This window comes from Echiichthys vipera (genome assembly GCF_963691815.1).
Source record: "Echiichthys vipera genome assembly, chromosome: 9".
In the NCBI taxonomy this organism is placed as follows: Eukaryota; Metazoa; Chordata; class Actinopteri; order Perciformes; family Trachinidae; genus Echiichthys; species Echiichthys vipera.
The window spans coordinates 9,163,688-9,188,610 of record NC_139834.1 but is presented as its reverse complement, the minus strand read 5'-3'; the positions used below and the strand labels follow the sequence as shown (position 1 = coordinate 9,188,610).

The 24,923-nt window shown below is 41.7% G+C and overlaps 1 protein-coding gene across 1 annotated transcript; it reads left to right on the top strand.

The window, feature by feature from the left end:
• Nucleotides 1-424: 424 nt before the first annotated feature.
• Nucleotides 425-24,637, top strand: cacna1fa (calcium channel, voltage-dependent, L type, alpha 1F subunit a; the record flags this gene model as incomplete). Its single annotated transcript, XM_083920489.1, has 47 exons — nt 425-443; nt 1,140-1,330; nt 1,474-1,578; nt 3,451-3,590; nt 3,685-3,830; nt 3,915-4,067; nt 4,157-4,353; nt 4,451-4,554; nt 4,645-4,787; nt 5,131-5,199; nt 5,280-5,346; nt 5,447-5,473; nt 5,583-5,743; nt 5,853-6,078; nt 6,199-6,406; nt 6,506-6,626; nt 6,746-6,818; nt 7,263-7,326; nt 7,417-7,474; nt 7,569-7,665; nt 7,771-7,900; nt 8,639-8,698; nt 8,798-8,904; nt 9,083-9,170; nt 9,349-9,456; nt 10,823-10,875; nt 10,980-11,126; nt 11,363-11,564; nt 12,555-12,713; nt 12,800-12,910; nt 13,006-13,089; nt 15,056-15,076; nt 15,178-15,306; nt 15,413-15,478; nt 15,681-15,772; nt 16,698-16,857; nt 17,996-18,123; nt 18,229-18,325; nt 18,416-18,518; nt 18,648-18,749; nt 18,930-19,054; nt 20,491-20,837; nt 20,937-21,152; nt 21,576-21,955; nt 23,159-23,271; nt 23,358-23,690; nt 24,431-24,637. The coding sequence occupies 47 exons, from the start codon at nt 425-427 to the stop codon at nt 24,635-24,637; spliced, it is 6,237 nt and encodes a 2,078-aa protein (XP_083776615.1).
• Nucleotides 24,638-24,923: the final 286 nt, after the last annotated feature.

Genomic DNA, 24,923 nt, shown 5'->3' with positions numbered 1-24,923 from the left:
GACAGATTTCCACTGTCATCCTTTTAAACGGCTCAACTAGTTTAATCCTGCAGGCTGACCACCGCGGATACCTGGACGCGTTAGTTTTAATATCCCTCTCACCGTTATGTGCCTGCGCGGATAAAAGCAAATTGCATTTTTTATATTTTACACGCGCAATAAATTACTAGAAACCTTCTTTAACTGGATTTCTAGGCTCCCAGCAGGCGGTGAGCAGGATGGCCCACAGCCTCTCAGCTGCACCTGCGTTTTGCGTGAGGATATGAAATGACAGGCAGCAGATGGTGCTTTTTTTATTTTTACCCCGAGAAAGTTGTGTCTTTTTGGGCCCGAATTCATATCTATGATCCGATACGCTTCGCAGATCCCCTGAGGAGTTGATGGTGGGTTTTCCGAAGTGATTTCGTGGTGTTAAACTGCGGACATGGACGGGGCAAAGAAAGGTAGGAACTCCGAGGTCACAGCAGAGAATAGTAAGCATATGTAGGTGTAGGTGCACGATCTGAAATCCTACTTTGATTAAATTGATGAAACATCCTGATAGTAAAGCATATTTGCCTCGATTACAATCAAAGCATATGAAATCAGACAATTGGCATCTTATTCAACATTTCCACAATAACCAAGTCTGTACTAGCTCTTAACTGTCCGCATTTCTTGCTGTTTTTTCCATGGGTGAGATAATAGTTGTACCTGCAGGCTTAGTCTTTGTGCAGGACCTTCTCAACAGGTGATCATGGGCCTGCTAGGGGATAGTGCTGGGCTAAGTGCCACGCTGCTCCTAATAAAGAAGTAGGTCACATCTGGTCTTATAATATGAGGCCTTCAGGACAGAATACCTGTCTGCTGCTACAGCCAGTGTCAAAGCCGTCCCTCATTATGTTGGATAATAAACTGGGGGTTGATATCAGTAATGAAATAATTGCGTGGTGTGAGAGTTGTACAACAACAATAACTGGGCACATAGTTTTCTTGTTTAATCTTTGAATAAATGCATCCAGACCTACTTCTCTATTAGCAAAGAACATTTTCACTCAATTCATTCCTTTTCCACTGGTCATGTAATACCCATATTTCACTTCCTACTACTTCCGGATGTGTGAAAAACAGAATAACATACTGTTTGTGTTTTTTGACAGATGCCCCCCCTGGGGGGGACGCAGGAAAGTCAGACACCCTCGGGTCGACTGGCTCGGCCAGGAAAAGAGGAGGGGGGGCCAAGAAGGCGATACAGGCGAACAAGTCTGCCCTCAGGGCCCCCCGAGCCCTCTGCTGCCTCACCCTCAGCAACCCCATCCGCATGGCCGCGCTGGCCCTAGTAGAGTGGAAATATCCTTCTCTGATTTGGTGCACAGTGGTTTATGTATGTTTATACAGTCCTGCATATGACGCAACTATATAATGTGTTCATGAGAGTTTGTTGGGCTGTTGAAACTTTATTATGCTGTTGCGCCCTTAACTGAAATCCTCAAGCCCTTTGATATTTTCATTCTACTCGCCATTTTCGCCAACTGTGTGGCCATGGGAGTCACCAAGCCGTACCCTGATGATGACTCCAACGCTACCAATCACCAACTGGTGAGTTTCCAGTAGAGAGATGCAGCAGCTTAACCTCACCTGTTTCTTTGACTCATCGTGATAGTTCATGGTACGCTGATCAGATAAGTCAGACTCAAACAGAAGTTTATGTGCTGCGATATCACATGGAAGAGATTAATGGCCCGATTTTAATCACAGTATTACATAATAAGGAGAAATGTTTAATAACACTTACTGTTAGCTGGAAAAATCTTTATGTCACCCATGTGTTCTGCCTGTATACTCTACAAGAAGGCTGTATCTTTGTCAGTTATCCGGTGAGAACTAGACAGGTATATGACCAGCTTCTAAAGGATGCTGCACCTCTAACAGATAAACAACATAAACAACAACCCACAAAACTCATCACACAGTCACAGAATACGTCCCAATAACTAAGCTTAAACCAAGGTCTAAATCCCTCCTACATAGAAAAGAAAGAAAGGAACTGAAAGTCTAAATTCAATAGTGCTTTCCATTCTGAACCGACTGAAGCACGCACACATGCCATTCATACCGTGCTGAAGTGATGCATGGACCCACAGATACCAGGATCAATCAGTCAGAGGACGTGTGAGAGAGCAAACACATTTGAAGAGAGATTTTAGAGCGAGAATATCACATGAAGAATAAACTTCAAACAGAGGCTGGAGCTTTGATCGTCATCAGAAGAAGCAGTGCTGCTGATAGCATAAAAGTTTTGATCCTTTTAAGGGGAAGGAATGAAGCTGTCGAGGTGAACTATGTCTATGTGTCAGCTTCTTTTACACCCGAGGCTTGACTCTCATCTCATGTGGTTTCTCTTGAGATTTTTCTTCTCTCGTCCTCCGAGTCATTTGAGGACACTGATAGATGTTTGTGTGATTCGTTCAGTTTTACACTATCAGTAGCTGTTTTGCTGAAGGTAGCAACAATTTTAAAGAAGGTAAGCATGTTCTGTTGGATGGTAATGGTGTTAGAGGGGGGAAAAGTTGCGGTGTGACCTCATTGAGGTGACCCTGTCAGGGATCATTACTGACTTAAACACCAGCCATCTGCCTCATTTGTCTCTTCTGTCTTTGTCTCTCTCTTTCTGATCATTTTTCCAATATAAATTACAAATTACACAGCGCTCAAACTGAAAACGAGCCTGTGTTTCTTTGGCATATTGGACATATGAGCCAATGTGATGCACAAACAGCTTTATATATTTGCAAAAAAAAGTCCCTTTGTTGGTATTGCATTGTTGGAAACCGTACCTTGTTTGCAGAGATCGAAAGCGTTCAAATATTTGAATTTGATCTTATGTAATTCTGGTAAAAAAAAAAGGGTGGCAGACACACACGCCTACCGTTGCAGTAGGATAGATGTTAGTAGATCCCTTTATTGGATTGCACAAAAGAGGTAAGCTGACAGTTTGGAATACACTTCCCTTTAGGGACTTACAGTACTGTCAGTTAAAGTCCTCATTGTTTTTGCATCACGTTTTGGTGAATGTTGCTCATTTTTTGTGAATTCCAGTCATCTTACATTAAACCACAGTATGCCTGGATTATTGCGTCAGCCTGAGTTAAGAGCCCAGTGACAGTGGTAGCAGTGATTAGAAGCATTAAGCTGAAGGTTACAGAAAAGGGATCTGGTGGCAGGCTTAAAATATGTGTTAGGCAGTGGGTTAAGAGGTTAGAAAGCTACTGCAGTCAGCCTTTAATGACAACACACATGGTTTAAAGACAGATGCACAAAAAAGTCAGTTAATGCCACTTATTGCTGTATGTGGCGAGGAGAAATGAGTTTCTAAATGTCTTTATTTTACTGTGACATTTTCATCACTCTTTCAATTCAATTCTTCTCAGACGCACTCACAGACTTGTTGTCTGTTCTTTTGTTTTTCAGGAACAAGTTGAGTACGTCTTCCTCGTCATCTTCACCATCGAGACCTTCACTAAAATTCTTGCCTATGGCTTAGTCATGCACCCGAGCGCCTACATACGCAGCGGATGGAACTTGCTCGATTTCGTTATCGTCATCGTCGGGTATTTTGGTGCTTCATGTAGTCACGATTTGCATCTTCAAACTTCCCATCACTACTATTGAGAAATAAACAACAGCTATTACGTGTGTGTGCAGGCTGTTCAGTGTAATAGCAGAGGGCATGACAGATCACAAGCCAGGAGAGGCCCATCATGCTGCAGGAAAACCTGGAGGCCTGGATGTCAAAGCTCTCAGAGCATTCAGGGTGTTACGACCGCTTCGGCTCGTATCTGGAGTGCCAAGTGCGTTTATCATTTACTGCAGTTTGTTTGCATGTGTGTTTCATCCCACACGAACCACTGAAAAGTGTGTGTTTGCCTTGTCAGGTTTACAGATCGTGTTGAACTCCATCATGAAAGCCATGGTCCCCCTTCTGCACATCGGTATGTTGGTCATGTTTGTCATCATCATCTACGCCATCATCGGCTTGGAGCTTTTTATCGGCAGGATGCACAAGACGTGCTACTCAACCGTCACAGGTCAGCGCTCTCTGAACTGAAATAGATTTTTTTTTTTCAGTTTCTACATTTCATGCATGTGTGAGCTTAGCGCTGTTTTTCCACTCCAGGTCTCATGGAGGAAGATGATGCGTCACCCTGTGCGTTTGCCGGGAGCGGGCGATTTTGTGTCGGGAACGGGACTGAGTGCAGGGGCAAGTGGGAGGGCCCCAACGGTGGCATCACAAACTTTGACAACATTTTCTTTGCCATGCTGACAGTTTTCCAGTGCATTACTATGGAGGGTTGGACAGATGTGCTCTACTGGGTACACACACATGCTCCTGGATCCTCCACAGTTTTACATTTGTTTGTTGTATTTGAAAATACTTACCTCTACTTTGTGTCTCTGTCCGTCTGCACAGATGAATGATGCCATCGGCATGGAGATTCCATGGGTTTACTTTGTTTCTCTGGTCATCTTTGGATCCTTTTTCATTATCAACCTTGTATTGGGTGTGTTGAGCGGGTAGGTGTCTGTGGCGAAACAAAACAAATCTTTACGTCTGTCTTCAACGTGTCTTCTGAGTTTCTTGAGTTTTTGGTTGTCTGTGCGCAGAGAGTTCTCCAAGGAAAGAGAAAAGGCCGTGGCGCGTGGCGAGCTGCAGATGGCGCAGGAGAGCAAACAGATGGAGGAGGACATGATAGGCTACATGGACTGGCTCATAGAGGCCGAGGATGTGGACGAAGAAGGAAACAAACGTTAGTTTAATGTTTATTTATCTATACAAAATCTACACATACCTTTATTTGTGTAGAATAGAGTAGAATGGGAAGCACAGAAATACCCACAGTCGACAATACGGGTTCAAACATAATAAGTAAAATAAATAAATCCAATATAATTTTGCACTGGAGTAAAAGTAAACATTTCACTGCTTTGAATGTAATTTTTGCATGACCATAAATTAAATTGTTGTGCACCATCCAGTAGATTTACCCTTGAAAGACAGTCAACATATTACCTGTGAATGGTCATTTAATGCTTGTTCTTAACTCTTCTTAAATATAAATCAACATAATCTGCCTTTATCTGACCTCAAAGGTGCTGCGATTGCAAAGAAAAAGATGATGAAGAAGTTTGGCTGGTACAAAGTCAATGAGGATGGTGGAGGTATGTCAGCGGTCACTGTCTGTTATCATGTTTGTTTTACGTGATTCTCTCTAACAGCCGGTGCTTATCTCCACCTGCAGCGGAGTCAGACTCGGATGACGATATAGCGTACCTCGATGATGACAGCGGCTTCTGTGCTTCGCTCATGTAAGGGAACTGAGAGAAAAAACAACATTTTTGATTCTTCGCTGGCACGCAGGCATTAATGAAGTCAATTCATGATCTGCTCATTTTCTTGTTTTCTCAGGGCAAAGATGATGGCCAACAGCTTCTGGTAAGATGAGAAAATTAAAAAAGCGCTCATTCCAAGGCACTTTATTAGTTGTTACACCTTCGTCAAAATGCACACCTTATTCAAAATACTATTCCCACTCTTTTTTTAGCGACCAATTGTGCCAGTTGAATCATACAATGAGGAAGAACTGCCGTGTGGCCGCCAAGACCACTAACTTCTACTGGTTGGTGCTGGTGCTGGTGTTTCTCAACACAGTGGCCAGCGCCTCTGAGCATTACGGACAGCCAAAGTGGCTCACAGAAATGCAAGGTAAAAAAACCCTTCCTGCTTCTATTTTAACCTTTGAGCTGTGTGTCAACTCTGCAGTCACTGGAAACAAAACACGATTGCACGCCGTCTTCTCCGTTTTTTCCCTCAGAGCGAGCCAACAAGATCCTGCTGCTGCTGTTCACTCTGGAGATGTTGATGAAGATGTACGCCTTTGGCCTGCAGATCTATTTCATGGCCCTGTTCAACCGCTTTGATTGCTTCGTGGTGTGTGGTGGCATCCTCGAGACACTGCTCGTAGAGTTGGAATTCATCCCGCCTATCGGCATCTCTGTGCTGCGCTGCATCCGACTGCTCAGGATATTTAAGATGACTCGGTAAATTGGTGCCAGAGTTTAGTGGTAGAACATCTGGAGCTTTTCAGCTGCATAAGGAGGGAACCAGTGATGTAGATCTCTCTGCAGTGACCTTTACCCTCTTTGATTGTTTTTTTCCAGGCACTGGGCTGCTTTGTCCGACCTTGTCAACTCACTGCTCAACTCCATGAAAGCTATCTGCTCTCTACTGCTCTTGCTCTTCCTCTTCCTCATTATCTTCGCCTTGCTGGGCATGCAGTTGTTCGGAGGCAAATTCAACTTTGATGAAACTCAGATGAAGAGAAGCACTTTTGACTCCTTCCCTCAGGCCCTGCTCACTTGTTTCCAGGTGATTTACGTCTCCTCTATCTCTCATCGCGTCACTACCCTCTCTACTCTGCTACTGTTGTGGTATTAATTTCACTGTCTGTCGTCTGTGTCCATGCAGATCCTCACCGGAGAGGACTGGAACGCTGTGATGTACGACGGCATTATGGCGTATGGAGGGCCAATCTTCCCCAACATGGTTGTGTGCATTTACTTTGTTATTCTCTTCGTCTGTGGTAATTGTATCCTTTTTCCCAGTGTTTGTGCACTTACTGTCTGATTCCTATTTAAGTATGAACATCGAATTATTGCTCTTTTATTCCAAATGGAACGGCTCAGGCTCCTTAATTTAAGTGTTCAGACATCCTGCTCAATGTCTTCTTGGCTATCGCTGTGGACAACTTGGCAGGAGGCAGCGGAAAGACCCAAGTCGAGTAAGTTTGACATGAGACAAGATGAAAATTAGCAGTGGACACATTTATAAATTACTCATCCTTCCCTGTTTCCCTTACACTTACCAGTATAAGCACATACAAATATATATATATATATATATATATATATATATATATATATATATATTATCTAACGCTAACTTTTGGTGAATTTTGGAGAAATCTACAGGCACAAATACACAAAGTGTAGTAAAGTAAATGCAAATGACGTTAGATGATAATTGAAGTTTTTCTGCCTGCCACCTGTGTGCTCCATCATACTTTAGATATCATCTCCTAAGTCTCTCCTGTTACAGTATTTCTCTGTTGTGTGAGAACAGGATGATGGGTATATTACCTCCTCTATCTCTCATTTCATATGAAATTACAATGTTTTTCCCTGTAGTGTCTCGCCCTTAATTGCATTTTTTTTGTTTATTTCAGGGAGAAAAAGGATGATGAAGAAGAGTGGGATGAGGATGAAGAGAAAGAGGATGAAGATGCAGGGGTAGATAATGTTTTTATCTTTTTACTGCACCATATTGTTAGTTAAAAAACAGTGAAATTCCCAAAAGCTAATCTTTTGTCTCGTGTGTAGAACGAAGAGGATGACTGGCAGGAAAACGAGGAGCTGAGGGCCATCGAGGGACTGGAGGGTTAGTCTGACCCGCACCACGCCCTGCAGGAGAAACAGCAGATTAAAAACTGCCTCTCTTATACCTGTCTTGTTTGCTCTTTATGTCATTGTAGGAGTTGCCCCATTAAAGCCGGAGTTCTCAGGGCCCAAAGAGAAGATCGTCCCTATCCCTGATGGAAGCTCCTTCTTCATTCTTGGAAAGAAAAACTGGTGATCTAAGATTAAATTAGCCTAATTGTGCTGTGTTTCTATAACAATAAGAAATGAAATGCTTTGCCATTGGTAAAATAATTCACTTTTACCTCCAATTCTCAGTTTGCGAGTCGCCTGCCACAACCTCATCCATCACCCCTACTTCACCAACTTCATTCTCATCTTCATCATCCTCAGTAGTATTTCCCTGGCTGCCGAGGATCCCATCAAATCCCATTCATTCAGGAACATCGTAAGAGCGACCACATCAGCGCTTCACACACATGGGTGCAGATCCCAGGGGCGACGGGGGTGGGGGGGACTCCAATTTCTGAAAAACATGAATTGTCCTCCCCAATGAAAAATACCCTAAATTATTCCAAATCCAACAAATGTATTTTCAGACTTCACATTCTTCCCATTTTAGATTCACATCTCCAAAGAAATGATTGAAATGGTGGAAAAAACAACGTTTGACAAATATATTTCTGACTCCACATCCATCTCTGCTTAATGAACGGGTGGTTTCTTACACAGCATGATGATCAGCAGGCTTTATAAAGAAAGAGGTTCATATTTTTATATTCGCCCATATCAATTAATCAGGCATAAAGTAGTCCCGTACCATGGGAGAAAAGGAAGCTGGTGAGAAGAACTGGGGGTGAGGACATTACATGCCTGAGAACCTTAAAATGGTGATTTACTAACATAACAGTTAAGTAAGCAGTGATACGCTGTTGGTTGTTTAGGACAAATAAACAAGAAAGGTAAGCACAGTAAAAGATGCCCTGTGCAGTACTTTTTGAATAATATGCCGAGCCTCTACCAATTTATGGTGGCATGGTATGAGTTGCATACAGGCAACAAAAAAAAAATCACTTTTGTGTCCGCCCGACTCCTGACATCGGATCTGCACCCCTGCACAGGCAGATCATGTCTCACCTGCTCACAATAAAGAAAATACTGAATACTGATGTTTTCTCCCCCTCAGGTGCTCGGTTATGCTGATTATGTTTTCACCTCAGTTTTCACAGTGGAGATCGTACTAAAGGTAACAGCAGGTGGCTGAAATGTGTGTGAATGGCAATTTGTTCAACATGAGAGGGAAGAGTTTTTTACTTTGTTTCTCCGCTCCGTCGTTTGTTTCTAGATAGTAGTCTACGGAGCTTTTCTGCACTCCGGCTCCTTCTGTAGGAACGCTTTCAACCTTCTGGACCTGCTGGTCGTCAGTGTGTCGCTCACGTCTTTCTTTTTACAGTGAGTAGAAAACCACCTCACACCAAAATGCACACAGTTGTATTCTGACAGAGAAATCACTGATGTGTGGAAGCGGTGATGTCTCTTTAAACTGTCGAGGTTTGAGGGTGTCGTTTTAGACTTTATACTCTCTATTTCTTGCCCCAGTCTGCCTTCATTTTTCATTTTTTGCTCTCAGTTCAAGTGCAATTTCTGTGGTCAAGATTCTCCGAGTGCTGCGAGTGCTCAGGCCTCTTCGAGCCATTAACAGAGCCAAGGGACTAAAGGTAACTAGCTCTCTCATTCAAATTCTTCCCTAATTATATTGGGAAAGTTGGTGTTTATTGCTTTCTTTGTGCAGGAGTTGCAATTTTTCTAAAGTATATTTGCAATTTATTTTGTATACATGAAGTATAGTTAGTTGCTATATAAAGCTAACACATGTCTGTCCGCTGTCCTTCACAGAATGTTGTGCAGTGTGTGTTTGTGGCGATCCGCACCATCGGCAACATCTTAATTGTCACAACTCTCCTTCAGTTCATGTTCGCCTGCATTGGAGTGCAGCTCTTCAAGGTACATGTTCACACTTACCCCTTTTTGGACCAAGACATTTTGAGGGCCAATTTAGAGCCATTGCCTAATCTGGAACCAGTTCTTCCTGTTTCGACAGCCAAAGAACCGGCTCTGGGTCAGGAAAACTGGTTCCAGAGCAGCACCAACTCTTTGCTGGTCTTAAACCGGCACCACAAAGTCTTGCATTCTTTAAAAAATGTTGTGATTTTATAATTTGTGTATTTGATTGTTGTTTTTTTGCACAAAATTAAGAACTTTTCTGAAGAGCCATGTCTTCTTTAGTGTGCTTAATCAACAGAGAAACACGGTTTAAGTTAAGTTTTTAAAAATAATGATTATTCACAGTTATGCACAATAATTATACACAGTTCCTTTCAGAATATCAAAGAACTATTAACAACTCGGAAAGCAAACATAAAGATGTACATGTCTGGTGTAATGGCAGTTTTCATTGAACACAACTCGCGCTAACGTTAGCTTCCAACAGAGGCTGACATTAACATCTTAAATTCAGTGTTTATAAGAATCATAACATGTTAAATAATAACCTTTCTTCTCAAACGAAATCTCCATCATTTGACTGGAAGAACATATTTTTTCATGCACTGGTCAATTTTTAGATTCTTCACGTCTATTGGAAAGAAAACATCCAAAATACACATTTAGGTGTTATTTGACTGCACTTTGTCTATTTGAGTCTGTAGATTTCTTCTAAATTCACCAACAGTTGCATTAGATAATGCCTCATTTGCATATAAAAACATAATGTTACAGAACATTTCTAATATGAAAAATATTTGTCTTAACCGAAGCAATCGATTGGTGAAGTTTCATGGTGATATCTATTAGTTAAAAATGTTACCCTTCACCTGTAGTGTCTCGGGCTGTTGGCAGTATTTTCTGATTCATAGAGCGATAAAAGAGAGATCCTTATTCCCCGCTGTGGAAACCTTTGACTCTAAAGTGTCAACAAAATTAAACAGTTTTGTTCTGGAATGTAAATGAGCACAAATTTAATAAGATTATGCCAGATTTTCATATTTAACCATAAAGTTTCAGGAAAGTTGTTATGCAGAAGGTAATTGTCTTAATGTAATTAACCCACTGTGGAAATTTCATGATGATATATATTTGTTTCTCCTATTCAACTGTTGTAGTGTCTTCCTTTAAACATATCATTTAATTCACACATTTCCAACAGTGTCACCGGAACATATTGAGCTTTGTAAATGTACTTGTTATGTCGGAGCTGTTGGATTAGAGTGGACAGGTGTACCTAATAATGTGGCCAATGTATGGTGTATTTTCCTCAGACTCACAGGAGTTTTTTTTACGTTTTTAAAATATCCTGTGTTTAACGTTGCAGGGCAGATTCTACAGCTGCACAGACGAAGCCAAACACACTCCGGTGGAGTGCAGGTCACTTTTCTTTTTCTTCATTTCTCCACACAACAAACACTCACACAGTCAACAACAACAACACAGTCTCTTAACCTTATGTTAATGCGTGTGTTCGGTTCTAGGGGGACGTTTGTGGTCTATAAAGACGGGGATATGAACCACCCCATGGTGAAAGAGAGGATTTGGGAAAACAGCGATTTCAACTTTGACAATGTGCTGATGGGCATGCTGGCTTTATTCACCGTGTCGACATTTGAGGGCTGGCCACAGTGAGTTGTAACTGTACATCATGTCAAGCAAAGGATAAGGATGGCATTATTTTATTATTGTACTGAAAAGAAAAAACTATTCATTCTTGTTTTTCTGTATTTTCATCTGGTTTGTTGACAATAAGAAAAAAAACAGAATATCAATGGCCTTCAACGCTTTACGCTCTATATTCTTTAAATCAGTGTAGTTTGGTTATGAAATGTATCCTCATTGTTGTTGTTTTTTTTACATAAAGGATCCTTTACCGGGCCGTGGACGCCAACGCCATCAACCGAGGGCCCATTTACAACTACCGAGTAGAAATCTCCATCTTTTTCATCATCTACATCATCATCATCGCCTTCTTCATGATGAACATCTTCGTGGGTTTCGTCATCATCACATTTCGAGAGCAAGGAGAGGCCGAATTCAAGAACTGTGAACTCAACAAAAATCAAGTTAGTTCCTTTTCCAAAACTTCAGAAACAGTTTCAGTTATACAGGTAGAAAGTGCCGCCACAGTGCCTGGCTGCGATGAGGGTGCAGAGACGTAGAGAGCGTAGATGAGGAAGACCTGTAAACATGGACCAATCAGAGCAGACTGGGCTTTTTCAAAAGGGGTCTTAAAGAGACAGGCGCTAAAACAGAGCATTTCAGACAGAAGGTGAAGTATGAGACAGTATGAGAAAAATAATGTGTTTTTTTGAACATTTAAGAATTTAAAAACGATCCAGTAGAAACACAAGATACAAGTGTGAACCTGAAAGTGAGCATAATGTGGGACCTTTAAAGCAACAACATGTAGGATTTGCTCTCAATCTCCAGCTATAATTGGGGAACAGTATTTTCTTGGACTAAAAGTGCTTAGTAGTAACAGCAAGAGAGCCAAGTCACCATCGGTGGAGAGTCCCTCTTTTTCCTTTAACTCACGCCAGCGAGTGAACGCTGGGCCAATATGGATCCTCGTCCGCCCTCGGATTCTGTCACTATGCCTTTTTCTTTTCTTGGTCTCCTCCGACAAAAACTTTGCTTTTTTGGTTTAATTTCATATTAAGCCATGACATCAACACAGTACACACAGTACACACAGTCTACACATGCTGTACCAGCCAACAGACAGGCCTACACAAGATACTCCAGACAGCTGGGCGCTGGCATCCAAATTTGAGAAAACGGAGGGGGTGACGTATGCCGTAAAGCAGTCAATTTTTTTGTAGTTTTTTTGTGAACAGGCGTCGACCCGAAATCCGAAGTTGCACTGTGCGATACAGACTCCGTCAGGATACGACAGATGTGTCATTAAACTTATTGCAAGTTGATGTAACATCACAAGGGTCGTGGAAATATATTATGAGGGTTGAAAAACTACATGTCGTTGATTTAAATTATTCTTCGTGTGTAAAACATTTGTTTCATTTTTAAAGTGAATAATGTTTTTCCCTGTGCAGCGCCAGTGTGTGTACTACGCTCTGAAAGCTCAACCTATAAAGATCTACATTCCTAAAAACCCGTCCCAGCTCAAATTCTGGAAAATCATCAACTCCAGCCAGTTTGAATACATCATGTTTGTGCTGATTCTGGGGAACACCCTCACTCTGGCTGTTCAGGTATCATTTCACACAACTCTGTTAATGGAATAAAGAGATGTTTGATTATTTCAGTGTTGTTGACGTGAAGCTCTGTGCCGTCGCAGCATTACGAGCAGTCGAAAATGTTCACCTCCATCATGGACATCCTCAACATGATCTTCACGGTGGTTTTCACCATAGAGATGGTCATCAAGTTACTGGCTCTGCGGGCTCATGTGAGGTTCCACTCTCTTACCTTTTTGGAAACAACATTCAAACGTCAACGCTTCCTGTTTTTCACTCTCACTTTGTTTATTCTTTCCTTTCACAGCACTATTTCATCGACCCGTGGAATTCATTTGACGCTTTGATTGTGGTGGGGAGCGTGCTGGACATTGCGGTCTCAGAGTTAAGTGTAAGTTTGTTACGTGACCTGACAAAAGAGTGCATGTTTCTTGTGCAGACACATTTCTTTAAAAGCTCATGTATGACACAGTGTTTCCTCTCAGGCTTTGAAAGAAATATCAATCTGAGAATTACATATTTTTAAATCAAGCAAACAAAAAATCCAGTGTCATAATGTATTAAAGGTTTGTAGCAGCACTTTTTTTCCATTAAAGTTAAAAGAGTTTGACACAAAATTAATCTTCTGAAGCCTGTCACTCAATTTCAGACTTTTACTTTGAAAAATGAAAAGTTAAAAGATCCATTCATTACCGTCTCGTCTCGGATGATGAAAAATCCAATTAACTCTAACGTAGAGCTACTTTGACATAAACCGACACAGTCAGTTTATGTTTAGATCAGAAAACATAGGATTCAACAAGAAACACAACAAGAAATTTGGATTTGGCTCCTCTTCCTGTGTCACATGCAGGCTCATTAGAAACGATGTCCATTATCAGCATCTCCTTTGCAAAAGTGCGCCATATTCTTCTCACAGACCAATCAGTGCAGACTGGGCTTTTCAGAAAGGGGGCTTAAAGAGACAGAAGATGGATGAGTATGAGAACAATAATGTGAACATGTTCTAGTAGAAACCCAATATACAAGTATGAACCTGAAACTCAGCATGACATGTCTCTCTCTCTCTCTCTCTCTCTCTCTCTCTTTAATAGTAAAATAACTTGAAAAAGAGCCATTTGTGCACCATAACAGGTTCTGATTCAGGTTACTTTATTTGTACCTGTAGGTAAATTGTTGTGTGTTTATTCATTTTCAGACTAAATAATCACACTAAAACAAGATAGAATACAGATGCAAAACAAAACTATCACAATAAGGCTCATCTTAAATGAGATAAACATCGCAGGGCAGTGGCATGTGTTATTCTGCACAGTCCAAAACGTAAATAATCCATCAAATCCCTTAAAAAAAAGCATTTCAAATAAAAAATAAAAAGAGTGAAATACAAACAAACAAGCATATGTATAGTAAATACATGGTAATTTCATTTGTTGATGGTTAACATACAGGGGGGACATGCCTATCTCCACATACTGTCAAAAATTAGATATTTACCCTTTAACGTGAAGGTGAGTTTTTCCAGTGCCAAAGAATCTGATAGTCTTGCAACGAGGACACTAATACTTTAGAAGTGGATTTCCAGGATTTGGTTATAGTGTATTTGTAGCATTCAAAAAATAATCATAGATTGATTTGCCTTGCTAAGGTTATGGTTTATCGGAACAAGGATACATGTTTAAATGTGTTGCGCAGTTAAAACGTGCAGGGCATCCATGACACAGTGTCAGAAACCGCAATAACATACTATGGGACAATAAATAAAACATGAAAAAAATAAAATAAAATACAAAAAAAAAACACTTCCTGACCATCATAAAATACATAAAAATCACAAATTAGTAAATAATTCAAACACAAATATAGGCTTCAGTGAGATTTTGTGCAAACTGGGCCATTTTTCTTACAGCTTGTTCAGCAGTGTGCAGCTGGAACAAAGCTGTTTTTATACCATTTGGTTTTACACCTTGGATCTAAAAAACTCTTTCCAGAGGGAGAAGCTGAAGCTCCTTGTGCAAACTGTCTTTTAAAATAAAATTGGTTATCTGCTGTACCTGTCTAGTGTAAAGGGACGCCAGGTTTAAACAAGCAGCTAGTCTAATACTGCGCAGAAAAGCAGAAGAGTTACCAAAACGTCATCAACATTTCTTCACCAGAACTGTTTTCCTAGCATTGTGGATACACCTTTAAAACAATAGTATATGATGGAACAGTTAACTGAATAAATCCAAATAATCATTCATTGAAATGTATTTTTTACCAGATGTTTTCCTCTGAAAATGCAACTGTTGGTGTTTGATCTCGATGGCTTTTTAACCTCTCTCTTGTGTTGATCTGTTGCTGACACATGGATGCAGGGAGGAGGCGGCCATGGTGAGGTGAGACGAGCTGCAACAACTGCAACGCCAAATTTGTTTGATTTCATACTTCAAGATAGTATATGTTCGAGCGCTGTAACACACTTTTTTTTTCGTTTTAGGGTAAAGGAGAGAGTGGAAAAGTGTCCATCACGTTCTTCCGTTTATTCCGAGTCTTGAGGTTGGTGAAACTGCTGAGCAAAGGAGAGGGCATCCGAACGCTCCTCTGGACTTTTGTCAAGTCGCTCCAGGTCAGTGAATAATTTACACCTCACAAAGCGCTGACTACAATGTGTTGTCTTGACACTTCTAAACCCTTTTATTTTGTAATCGTGCCTTTGACTTTGCTGTGCTCAGGCCCTGCCTTATGTCGGTCTGCTCATCGCCATGATCTTCTTCATCTATGCTGTGATCGGCATGCAGGTGAGTTTACCAAACAAGGCTTTCAAACTGTCTTGTTTTCACCAACTAAAATTCATCAATTAACTAATTAATTTTAAAAAAAAAAGACTGTTTACACCGTCAAAGAAAATCTGACCCCTATGTTACTAAATGTTTATTGGTAGTTTCAACATTATGACTGCAGCAGTTTGTTTCTTACGAGTGCACTGTTTTCTCCTTTCAGACATTTGGGAAAATTGCCATCGATGATGACACACACATCAACAGAAACTGCAACTTCCAGACTTTCTTCATGGCTGTTCTGGTGCTCTTCAGGTGAGCCATTTTAGCCAGAAAGAGAGTTTTTAACACATTACTTGCAGACAATTGTTAGTGTAAATTATGCTCCAACACAATATTTCAAAAACCATGTGATTTAATTTCCCTCCTTTAAAGCAAGATAAAGACTGCATAGTTCAACTTATGAAACTTATTAAACACTTGCAATTGTCACATCTGAACTTAACTTGAATGGAAATCAACTATAATAAAATACTGCTGCTAGGAAACTAGAACATTGGATCATATTACGCCTTACACAGAGATTGCATCATCTTACCTATCACCTCTAGTCACTCGTCATCTACCAGCTGCAGCTCTATAATCTCAAAATGCCGGTGTCTTGACCAATCCTAAAATAAATAAAACATCAGTAGGTGGTAAAGCCTTCTCTCACAAAGCTCCCCTTCCGTTTTCCAGCTTATACTCATTCTTTGTGCAAATGGTTTTATATATGTACTGTATGTTACACATTTTTGTATATACAATACGTGTGTGTGTGTGTGTGTGTGTTGTCTCATTTCTGTAGATTTTGTATATTTCCTAAATGCTTTTTACTACTGTCTGTTTGTAATTCTTTGTACCGTATGTAGTTTAGTGTTTTGCTAATGTACAGCCCTTTGAGGTGATAATAAACTATGACTTAACCTGACTAAAAGATCTTAGTGTATAAGTAGATGTTAAATGCTGCCCTGTCTCTACCTGGGCTGCCTCTCTCTGAGCGTCTGTGGCTCAGGAGGTAGACTGTGTCGTCCACTTATCGGAAAATCCGCGCTTCGATCCCCAACTCCTCCCGTCGAAGACTGTGCCACCGGTCTGTGATTGTGCGTCTGAATGATTAGAGTAGATCCTTTAGGAAGACTATAACGGTGCCACATAAGTACAAGCCCATTTACCATTTACCGTCTCTGTGTCCTTGTAGGTGTGCCACTGGAGAGCAGTGGCAGGAGATTATGTTGGCTGCTCTGCCCGGTAGACGCTGTGACCCAGAATCTGACACTGAGCCCGGTGAAGAGTTCAGCTGCGGCAGCAACTTGTCCTACATCTACTTCATCAGCTTCTTCATGCTCTGTGCTTACCTGGTGAGCCAAGCTGAGGAGGATTAAGGATGTGATGTGTTTTTTTTAATCACTCAGTTCTCTGTTCATTTGTAGTGAAACACTTTCCCTCCTTATGATATAACTTAAAACAGCCTCCTGACTTCAAATTAAATGTAGGCATAATTAATTCAGACTTGTGTTTTACAGGCAGCCAGGTCAAGTGGGATCAAAGTTAGATGAAAGCAGAGAGGATAATGTTACAGCAACTGAGCAGTAGTCAGTTTTAAAAAGCCAACCCTGTCTTCCCCAGCTCTGCAGAGAACTCCCACATGCGTGGATTTCGTTAATCCAGACAGCAGAGGCAAATCACAAAATCCTGATTTCAAAGGGTGCAAATATTTTGGTAACATTTCCATAAACTCAGAGCTATTTTAAGAACTTAAACAGGTTAAATGAAGGTGACTTAAAGCCTGCAAGAATGTACGCGAACAGGGTCTAATCTGACGGCTACTCTTTTCTAGCTGTTGCAGACCCGTTCACAGTTTACCTGCTTTAACTCATCCTCAGTGCCATCTTATAATAATGTAATTCTATGTGGAGCTCAGGATCTTAAATTCACTTAAAGTATAAACAAGTTCCACTAAGTTACCACGCTGAAATGTCTTCGCATGGGCTAAATTTAAGACGGTGGATTTGCACAGAGGCCAATGGTAAACCTGTTCCCCATGCAACTAGACACATTGAATGCACTCCATGTATTTCAAAATGTCAAGCTGAGACCATCATTGACCTTCATCTGCTCCTTGCTTCGACCGTTTTCTCAGTCTCAGCCCTTTCCTTGTTTCCTTGAAGCCAGATTTACAACCACAGCGTCCAGGTTCATGTTCGGCCCCCGTCTCTTCGTGTGTGTCTCGCATTCCTTCTGTGGTTTCTTCTCTTTCAGACAGCTGGCGTCCATCAGTCTGTGTGTGGTCCCCCTGGGTCCCTCCCTGGCTGCTAAAATAGACCCCGACCCCCTTTGTCATGCTGGTTTTTGCGAAATTCTCAGAACCGCATGGATTGACATGAAAAACCACTCTGTTAATCACATGCATGTAGAGACAAACAGCTACACACAGAAGAAAATCATCTTGTTTTGTGAGTGATATGTTGTGATATTTCCGTCCTTCTCTTTATTAAGATCATCAACCTGTTCATTGCCGTCATCATGGACAACTTTGAATACCTGACACGTGACTGGACTGTGCTCGGCACGCACCACCTGGACGAGTTTAAGAGAGTTTGGTCCGACTACGATCCAGAGGCCACGTAAGACTTGTTTCTCTATAACCCTCTGCTCTTCTGTCTGTCCCTTCTAACTGTTCCATAATATTCCTGCCTGTCAGTAAATGTCTGTTTTCCTGCCTCTCCCAGCGGCCGAATAAAACACATTGACGTCGTCACGATGCTGCGCAGGATTCAGCCGCCTCTTGGTTTTGGAAAGCTGTGTCCTCATCGTGTTGCTTGCAAGGTAAGTCAGCAGAAAAATACAATGCTGCACACTTGATGCAAAAGACACAAACAGATCTCACTCCTTTGCCTCGTCCTCTTGTCCTATCAGAGACTGGTTGCTATGAACGTCCCGCTGCACGCCGATGGGACAGTCACCTTCAGTGCTACTCTGTTCGCTCTCGTGCGAACTTCGCTCAAGATTAAGACCGAAGGTTAGATCTCGTTGACATTCACAGGCAGAATCTAATGCATTGCACCTGTATGAGTCTGCCTCACCTCAGTGTTGTTACCATGGTGTCTCCTGTCTCCGTTGAAGGATTTGTGTCTGTTGTCCCCCTCAGGCCCCATCGACCAGCAGAATGAAGAGCTGAAGATTATCATTAAGAAGCTCTGGAAGCGCACCAAACCCAAGCTCATTGATGAAGTCATTCCTCCCCCTAGAGGTAAAATGAGGATGTACATTAGCTCTCAGCCATGATGAAACAGTTGTGACAGCAGAAATCACTACAAATATCGACAAATCTGTATTGGAACGAAAGTTCTTTCTTGAAAATATACTGCATGCTGTCCAGTTGGCTCTCCATATTGTCATCACTGACTTCTTTCTTTTTGTCCCTTCTCAGGGGATGAGGTGACTTGCGGGAAGTTTTATGCCAGCTTCTTGATTCAGGACTATTTTAAAAAGTTCCGCAAGAGAAAGGAGAGGGAGAGGAAATCCAAAAGGAAGGACAGGGCGGCTTCTCTGCAGGTGATTTTAACTAAAACTTTCACTTTAAAGATCCCTTACGGACATTTGAAAGTACTCTACTTTGAGTAATAATTTGTCTCTACTAGTGGTTGACCCATTTGCGTTTTTCAATGTGCCGATGCAGATTCCGATATTTAGATAGCTGATATATATTGGGTTTTTTTTGCCATCCAACAAAAATAGAACTTAGTAACAACAACAAATGAACCAAAGAAATGCTGAACTTAAATATTATTTTTTAAACTGTCTGCATTGTTTTTGTTTAGTCTGTGTTTAGTTGTAGGCTCTAAAGTCAGCAGGTTTCTAAAGATTATTTTAGGGCTTAATTCTTTTTTATTAGAGCATTTATAAAGTGACAGGAAACTGTAAAGCCGCTGCAAAGGACTGAGCCTTTATGATCCGTTCACTCTATCAGTTGAGCTAGAAGCCACCTACTTTAGCACTCTTATCCATCCATCATCTTCAACCGATTGTCCCTCACGGGGTCGCGGGGTCTGGAGTCGATCCCAGCTGACATTTGGCGCGAGGCGGGGTACACAGAGACAGACAACCATTCAAACTCACTAGAGTCATCAATTAACCTAACACCTGCTTGTCTTTGGACTGTGGGAGGAAGTTGAAAAACCCAGCGAGAACCCACGCAGACAAGGGGAGAACATGCAAACTCCACACAGAAGGGCCCCAGCCGGGATTCAAACCAGGAACCCTCATGCTGTGAGGCAACAGTGCTAACCACCGCCCACTGTGCCTTTAGCACTTTTAAATAAAAATGGCTTCACTGGCTTACTGCCCCACAAGCATCAACTAATAAATAACGATGTATTATTATTATTTAATCTACCCACCAGTGTATCAAGTAATACTAACCAGATGCTAACAACCAGTGATATACAATACATTAAAGCCCCTGCACACCCACAGGTGTTTTCAGTTAATCCGTTGATCAGACCTCTTCTCAGGACTGTGTGGGTGTGTCTACTGTGAATGGTTGACATCTTCCTGAGTCTCCTGTTAGCTTTGTTTCACCTGTTAAAGCAGGACAAAGTTCCCCCTTTATCCTTCTTATTGGTAGATGGACATTTATGACCTCATAAATTCCCATCAAACTCTCATCAAAGCTCCGCCCACCTTCAACCCAAGCAGAGGTCTAATGTGGTGTTCAGGGGCTTTAATGCATCATTGACTATAATTCAGTAATGTAATATATATGAATCTGAAATGGGCCATTCTGCATTATTCATAATTATATTCATAATAAATATATTTCGATGTTAATACTTTTTTACTTTTACTTGATTTTGAGTATTTTTTACAATGTAGTATTGCTACTTTTACTTAAGTCAATAAATATTTCTTCCTATATATTTCCTCGATGGTCACTATGAATTGGCGTGCACACTGTATATTATTATTTAGAAGTGTATTTGTGTTCTCAGCTAGGGCTGCGGACGCTGCAGGACCTGGCTCCAGAGATGCGTCTGGCGATGGCCTGTGACCTGGAAGAAGAGGAGGGTGCAGAAGGAGAAATGGCCGGTGATGAAATATTCGGCAGCGAGGCCGGAACCTCGGTGAACACCACGCCTGCAACCACGCCACTGCCGCCTTTAGAAACCCTGGTAGAGCAGATAACTGTGCTCATGGAGCCTGAGCCCAACGCAGCTGATGAGGGCGTGATCACAGAGCAGGTGATGGGTCTGCAGGAGCACCAGAGGCCAGGATCAGAGCTGGCAGGAGTCAGCGTTGTAACAGAGCAGCCTTTGAGGTCTCGTCCCCCGCCCATCAGGTGTGTTTCTCTCACTTTACACAAAGCATTAAAATGCTCACTTTGATGCTGTACTTTTTATTTAGGAAGTGATAATGAGTTGTTTCTTCTCCTGTTCAGGGTGGAATCCATCAGCGAGTTGCCTCCTCCTCCTTCTCCTCTTCCTCCTCCCTCTCCTCTTCCTCCCACACAGACACCAAGTATCGTAGTTGAAGAACCGGTTGTAATTGAAGAACCGGTTGTAGTTGAAGAACCGGTTGTAGCGGCTACAACCGGAGTGGCTGAGCAGGTTTATATCATCGAAGGGGATGCTACAAGTTTAGCATCAGTGGACGGGTAAGAAACAAACAAGACAGCGATGAGAGAGAGAGAGAGAGACAGAATATATGTAATAAATTAATAAATGAATGAAAATTGAAAATGCACTTATTGGCGTGCTTTCCAAGAGTTAAATGAGAAGACCAATACCTGTCTCACATCAGTCAATTGAATATGAAACAAGTCAGCAGGCGGTCGACTTTTTAAGTGTTAAATGGTTATCTTTAGAGAGATAGTTCAGAACAGTCCCTTTACAGGAGCTGGTAGGTGAATGTTTGTACCAGTCAGGCTAGCTGTTTCTTACAGCTTCATATTTAATGGCAGGCATCATTAATATCAATCTTTTCATCTAACTCTTGACAGGAAGGCAAATAAGTGTATTTGCAAAATGTTGAACTGTTCCTTTTTATCAATTATGCTTTTTTATTTTTGATCCCACAGGTTTGTGTATCCAGAAGCCGCCTCTCCTTTACCAACTGAGACCGTCTACATGGAGCAGAGCCTGGAAAGAGCCGGCAGCATTGGGGAGACAGCTTATGATACTCATGATGCCAGCTTTGATAGCAACGGTTATAACACCAACATGAATGGAGGGAGTGTTACTGCAAGCCCCACCCCCTACGCCACAAATGGATATAATGGAAACGGATACACAGGCTATAACGACAACGGCAGTGTGATAAGCGTCAACGGTAACGGAAGCACAATGAATGGCAATGAAAACGGCAGCATGTTCAGTGGTTACACTGGGAACGGCTACAATGGAAATGAGAACGGCGGACAGTTTGTCAGGAGACGACTGCTTCCTCCCTTACCAAAAGGTATAAAACAGACATTTTCTTTTTCCTGTTTTCTTAATTCAATTCAATTCAATTCAAAAAACTTTATTTGTCCCCGGGGGGGCAATTCAGGGCACACAGAGCAGCAAATAACGACAGTGCAACTATACAAAAACATTTTAACCTAACAACAAGAATAAAGTGTAAGAGAAGAGTAAGTGTCAGGATGTCAGTGTGTTAGTACAGGTTAGATACGGAGAACAACGTCGGCGTGAGAAGGGGGCAGTGTTGGGAGTTTAATATTGTACATTACACACATATGTACAACATAAAAACAGACATAATTACTCAGTTTTTACAACTAACATGTCATTAGAGCTGCAACAGAAAATGTATCTGACTATTTCAATAATCAATCAATTGTTTTAGTTATTTGTAACGTTTTTTGGTTCCAGGATGTCAAATATGAGGATTTGATTGTTTTTATTGTTTTACATTCTAGTGAATTGAATGTCAAAATAAGATATTTTATTTTGTCACCTTGGGATCTAGGAAATTCTGACGTGCATTTTTCCACTTTTTTATGATGTTTTTTAGTACAAAAAATTCATCGGTTCATCAGTAATGAAAGAATCGTCAGTTGCAGCCCTACATGACATTAACTGATCCGTTTGTACTACAGTGCTTCTCTAATAATCTGGCTTATAATTTATTCCATCTAGAGTGTTTTTTTTAATGAACTAAAACCATCTGTAAATGAATCAAAAGGATGATCACTGAGAAACAACAGGTTATTTCGGATGGTACCTATATTGTGGAATAATCAGAAATGAATTATAGGATTGGAGTGACAGACTTTCACACCAGGTAAAAGCGGCGACTGCCTCAGAGATTAAATGACCCCCCACAGATTTATCTGGTGCATAAATTTATCTTCTTATTGAGATTTTTTTTTTCTTTATTCTGACAGTCGACAGGACAGGTTGACAGGAAATGGGAGAGAGAGAAAAGGGAGCAACTTGCAGCAAAGTCGAACCTGCAGCCAGGACCTTTAGTCTGTGTGTGTGGGTCGCCTGCTCTAACCACTGAGCCACCCAGCACCCCCATAAATTTAGAGCCAGCTCATTTTTGCCCTAAAACCCCTTATTGGGCTAACCCGACCATGCTAATGCTAAATCCATCCTCACAGGGTTATAGTAGTGCATCCTGGACCGTTTCCGAACACTTCACTGCTTATTGTTTCAGGTCGCAAGCCGTCCTTTAACTTACAGTGTCTGAGGCCACAGAGCAGTGTGGACGAACTCACCATCCAAGGGAACTACCGTAGAACCGCATCCCCGTCCACATCCCGTCTACAGGTAAAGCAACGGCACACACACATTCTTAAAGTGTGTGTGAGTGTCTTATCTTGTTTCACCGGTCTCCTCCTGCTCTCTCGTGTCAGACGCAGCACAGCCTGGACTCCCGGCCCAGCAGCGTGTCCTCGATGTCATCCGCCTCCTGGCTGAACACGACAGCAGCAGGCACCACTCCTCTTCCAGGAATAATCGCCCCCTCAGCACGCAGGGGCAAGCTCATCTACAGCCCGATGATCCTGGTGGACGAAGCCACCGGCAAAAGTCAGCCGCTGTGGAGCGACGGCTCCGCCAGCCTTCCTGCAGGAAACAGGGCACCTGGCTGGTACCCGGGTCAGACGAGGACGTTCACCAGCATGAGGATGCCACCAGTCAACCAGGGCATCATAGACAAAGGCAGCGCGGACAGTCTGGTCGAGTCGGTGAGTAATAATGCAGCAGGGGATATTTGTAAATGAGAAACCCATAGAAACCAGCATGTACAGCACATAAACAAACACACAAGTTTTTAAACTAAAACTCTATGGAAGGATAGAATCATACATTTTCAAGTCTATGTTAAAACAAAAATCAACAGAGGAAATATTGTACTAAAAGACAGTAAATTTGGGAGATAATTTAACTGCTAAAACATCATATAATCTTTGGAATATACTTTTGCGCAGACTATGAATTTTGTCCACTATTACTTTCATTGACGCATGTTAGGATTGTGTCTCTTAATGGCCAGAATGTAAAAACTATGATATTGATTTGAATGTGAAGTGTATATAACAGACAAATATTTTCTCCTTCTTCCTGTAAACCCAAGTCCATTTGCTGTCACTGTTTACGTTTGGATAAGTGACTTGTTCAGCTGTACAATTCTCTGTGCAGCGGACATCATGATAATCAGATAGACATGCATGTTTATGTTTGCATGTTAAAGAGAATGAGTGGCTTAAAACATAATCCCTGTCTTACATCACTGTGAAACAGTGTGGGAAGCCTCAGGCTGAAACATGTCTGTTTCCTTCTGCTGCTGCGCATCATTAAAAGAATTGTATGCTTATATGCGAGTGCTGACGACTTCCATTGCTAATGAGTTTTCCAGTTTCCACCCATTCCAGATTTGAGTTCTTTTGTGTGCATCATTGTTCTTCTGCTTTTTTCCCCGTGTCAGATCCTGATCTCCGAGGGTCTCGGCATCTATGCCAGGGACCCGAAGTTTGTGAGCTTTGCTAAGCGGGAGATAGCTGAAGCCTGTCACATGAGCATGGACGACATGGAGAACGCTGCTGCCGACCTCATAGCTCGCGGAGCCAGTCAGTCGATTTCTCGCTTTGAGGACGAACTGGCCGATGAAATGAACTGCGTGATTTCTTACTGAGATCAGCAAAAGTGAAATCGCTGTGTGAGAAAGTGAAGTTTGTGAGGGGGAAAAGAAAGTGTGTTTCAAATCTCTGGAGAAAACAGGAAGTGGACGGCACAAGTGTAAGAATGATGTGATACAGATGGGACAATTTTGTCGACTTTGTTTTGTCCCAAAATGTTGCGTTGGTAAGATATACTTTTATTTGTAAATGCCAAAACACAAACACACACACACACACACACACACACACACACACACACACACACACACACACACACACACACACACACACACACGGAAC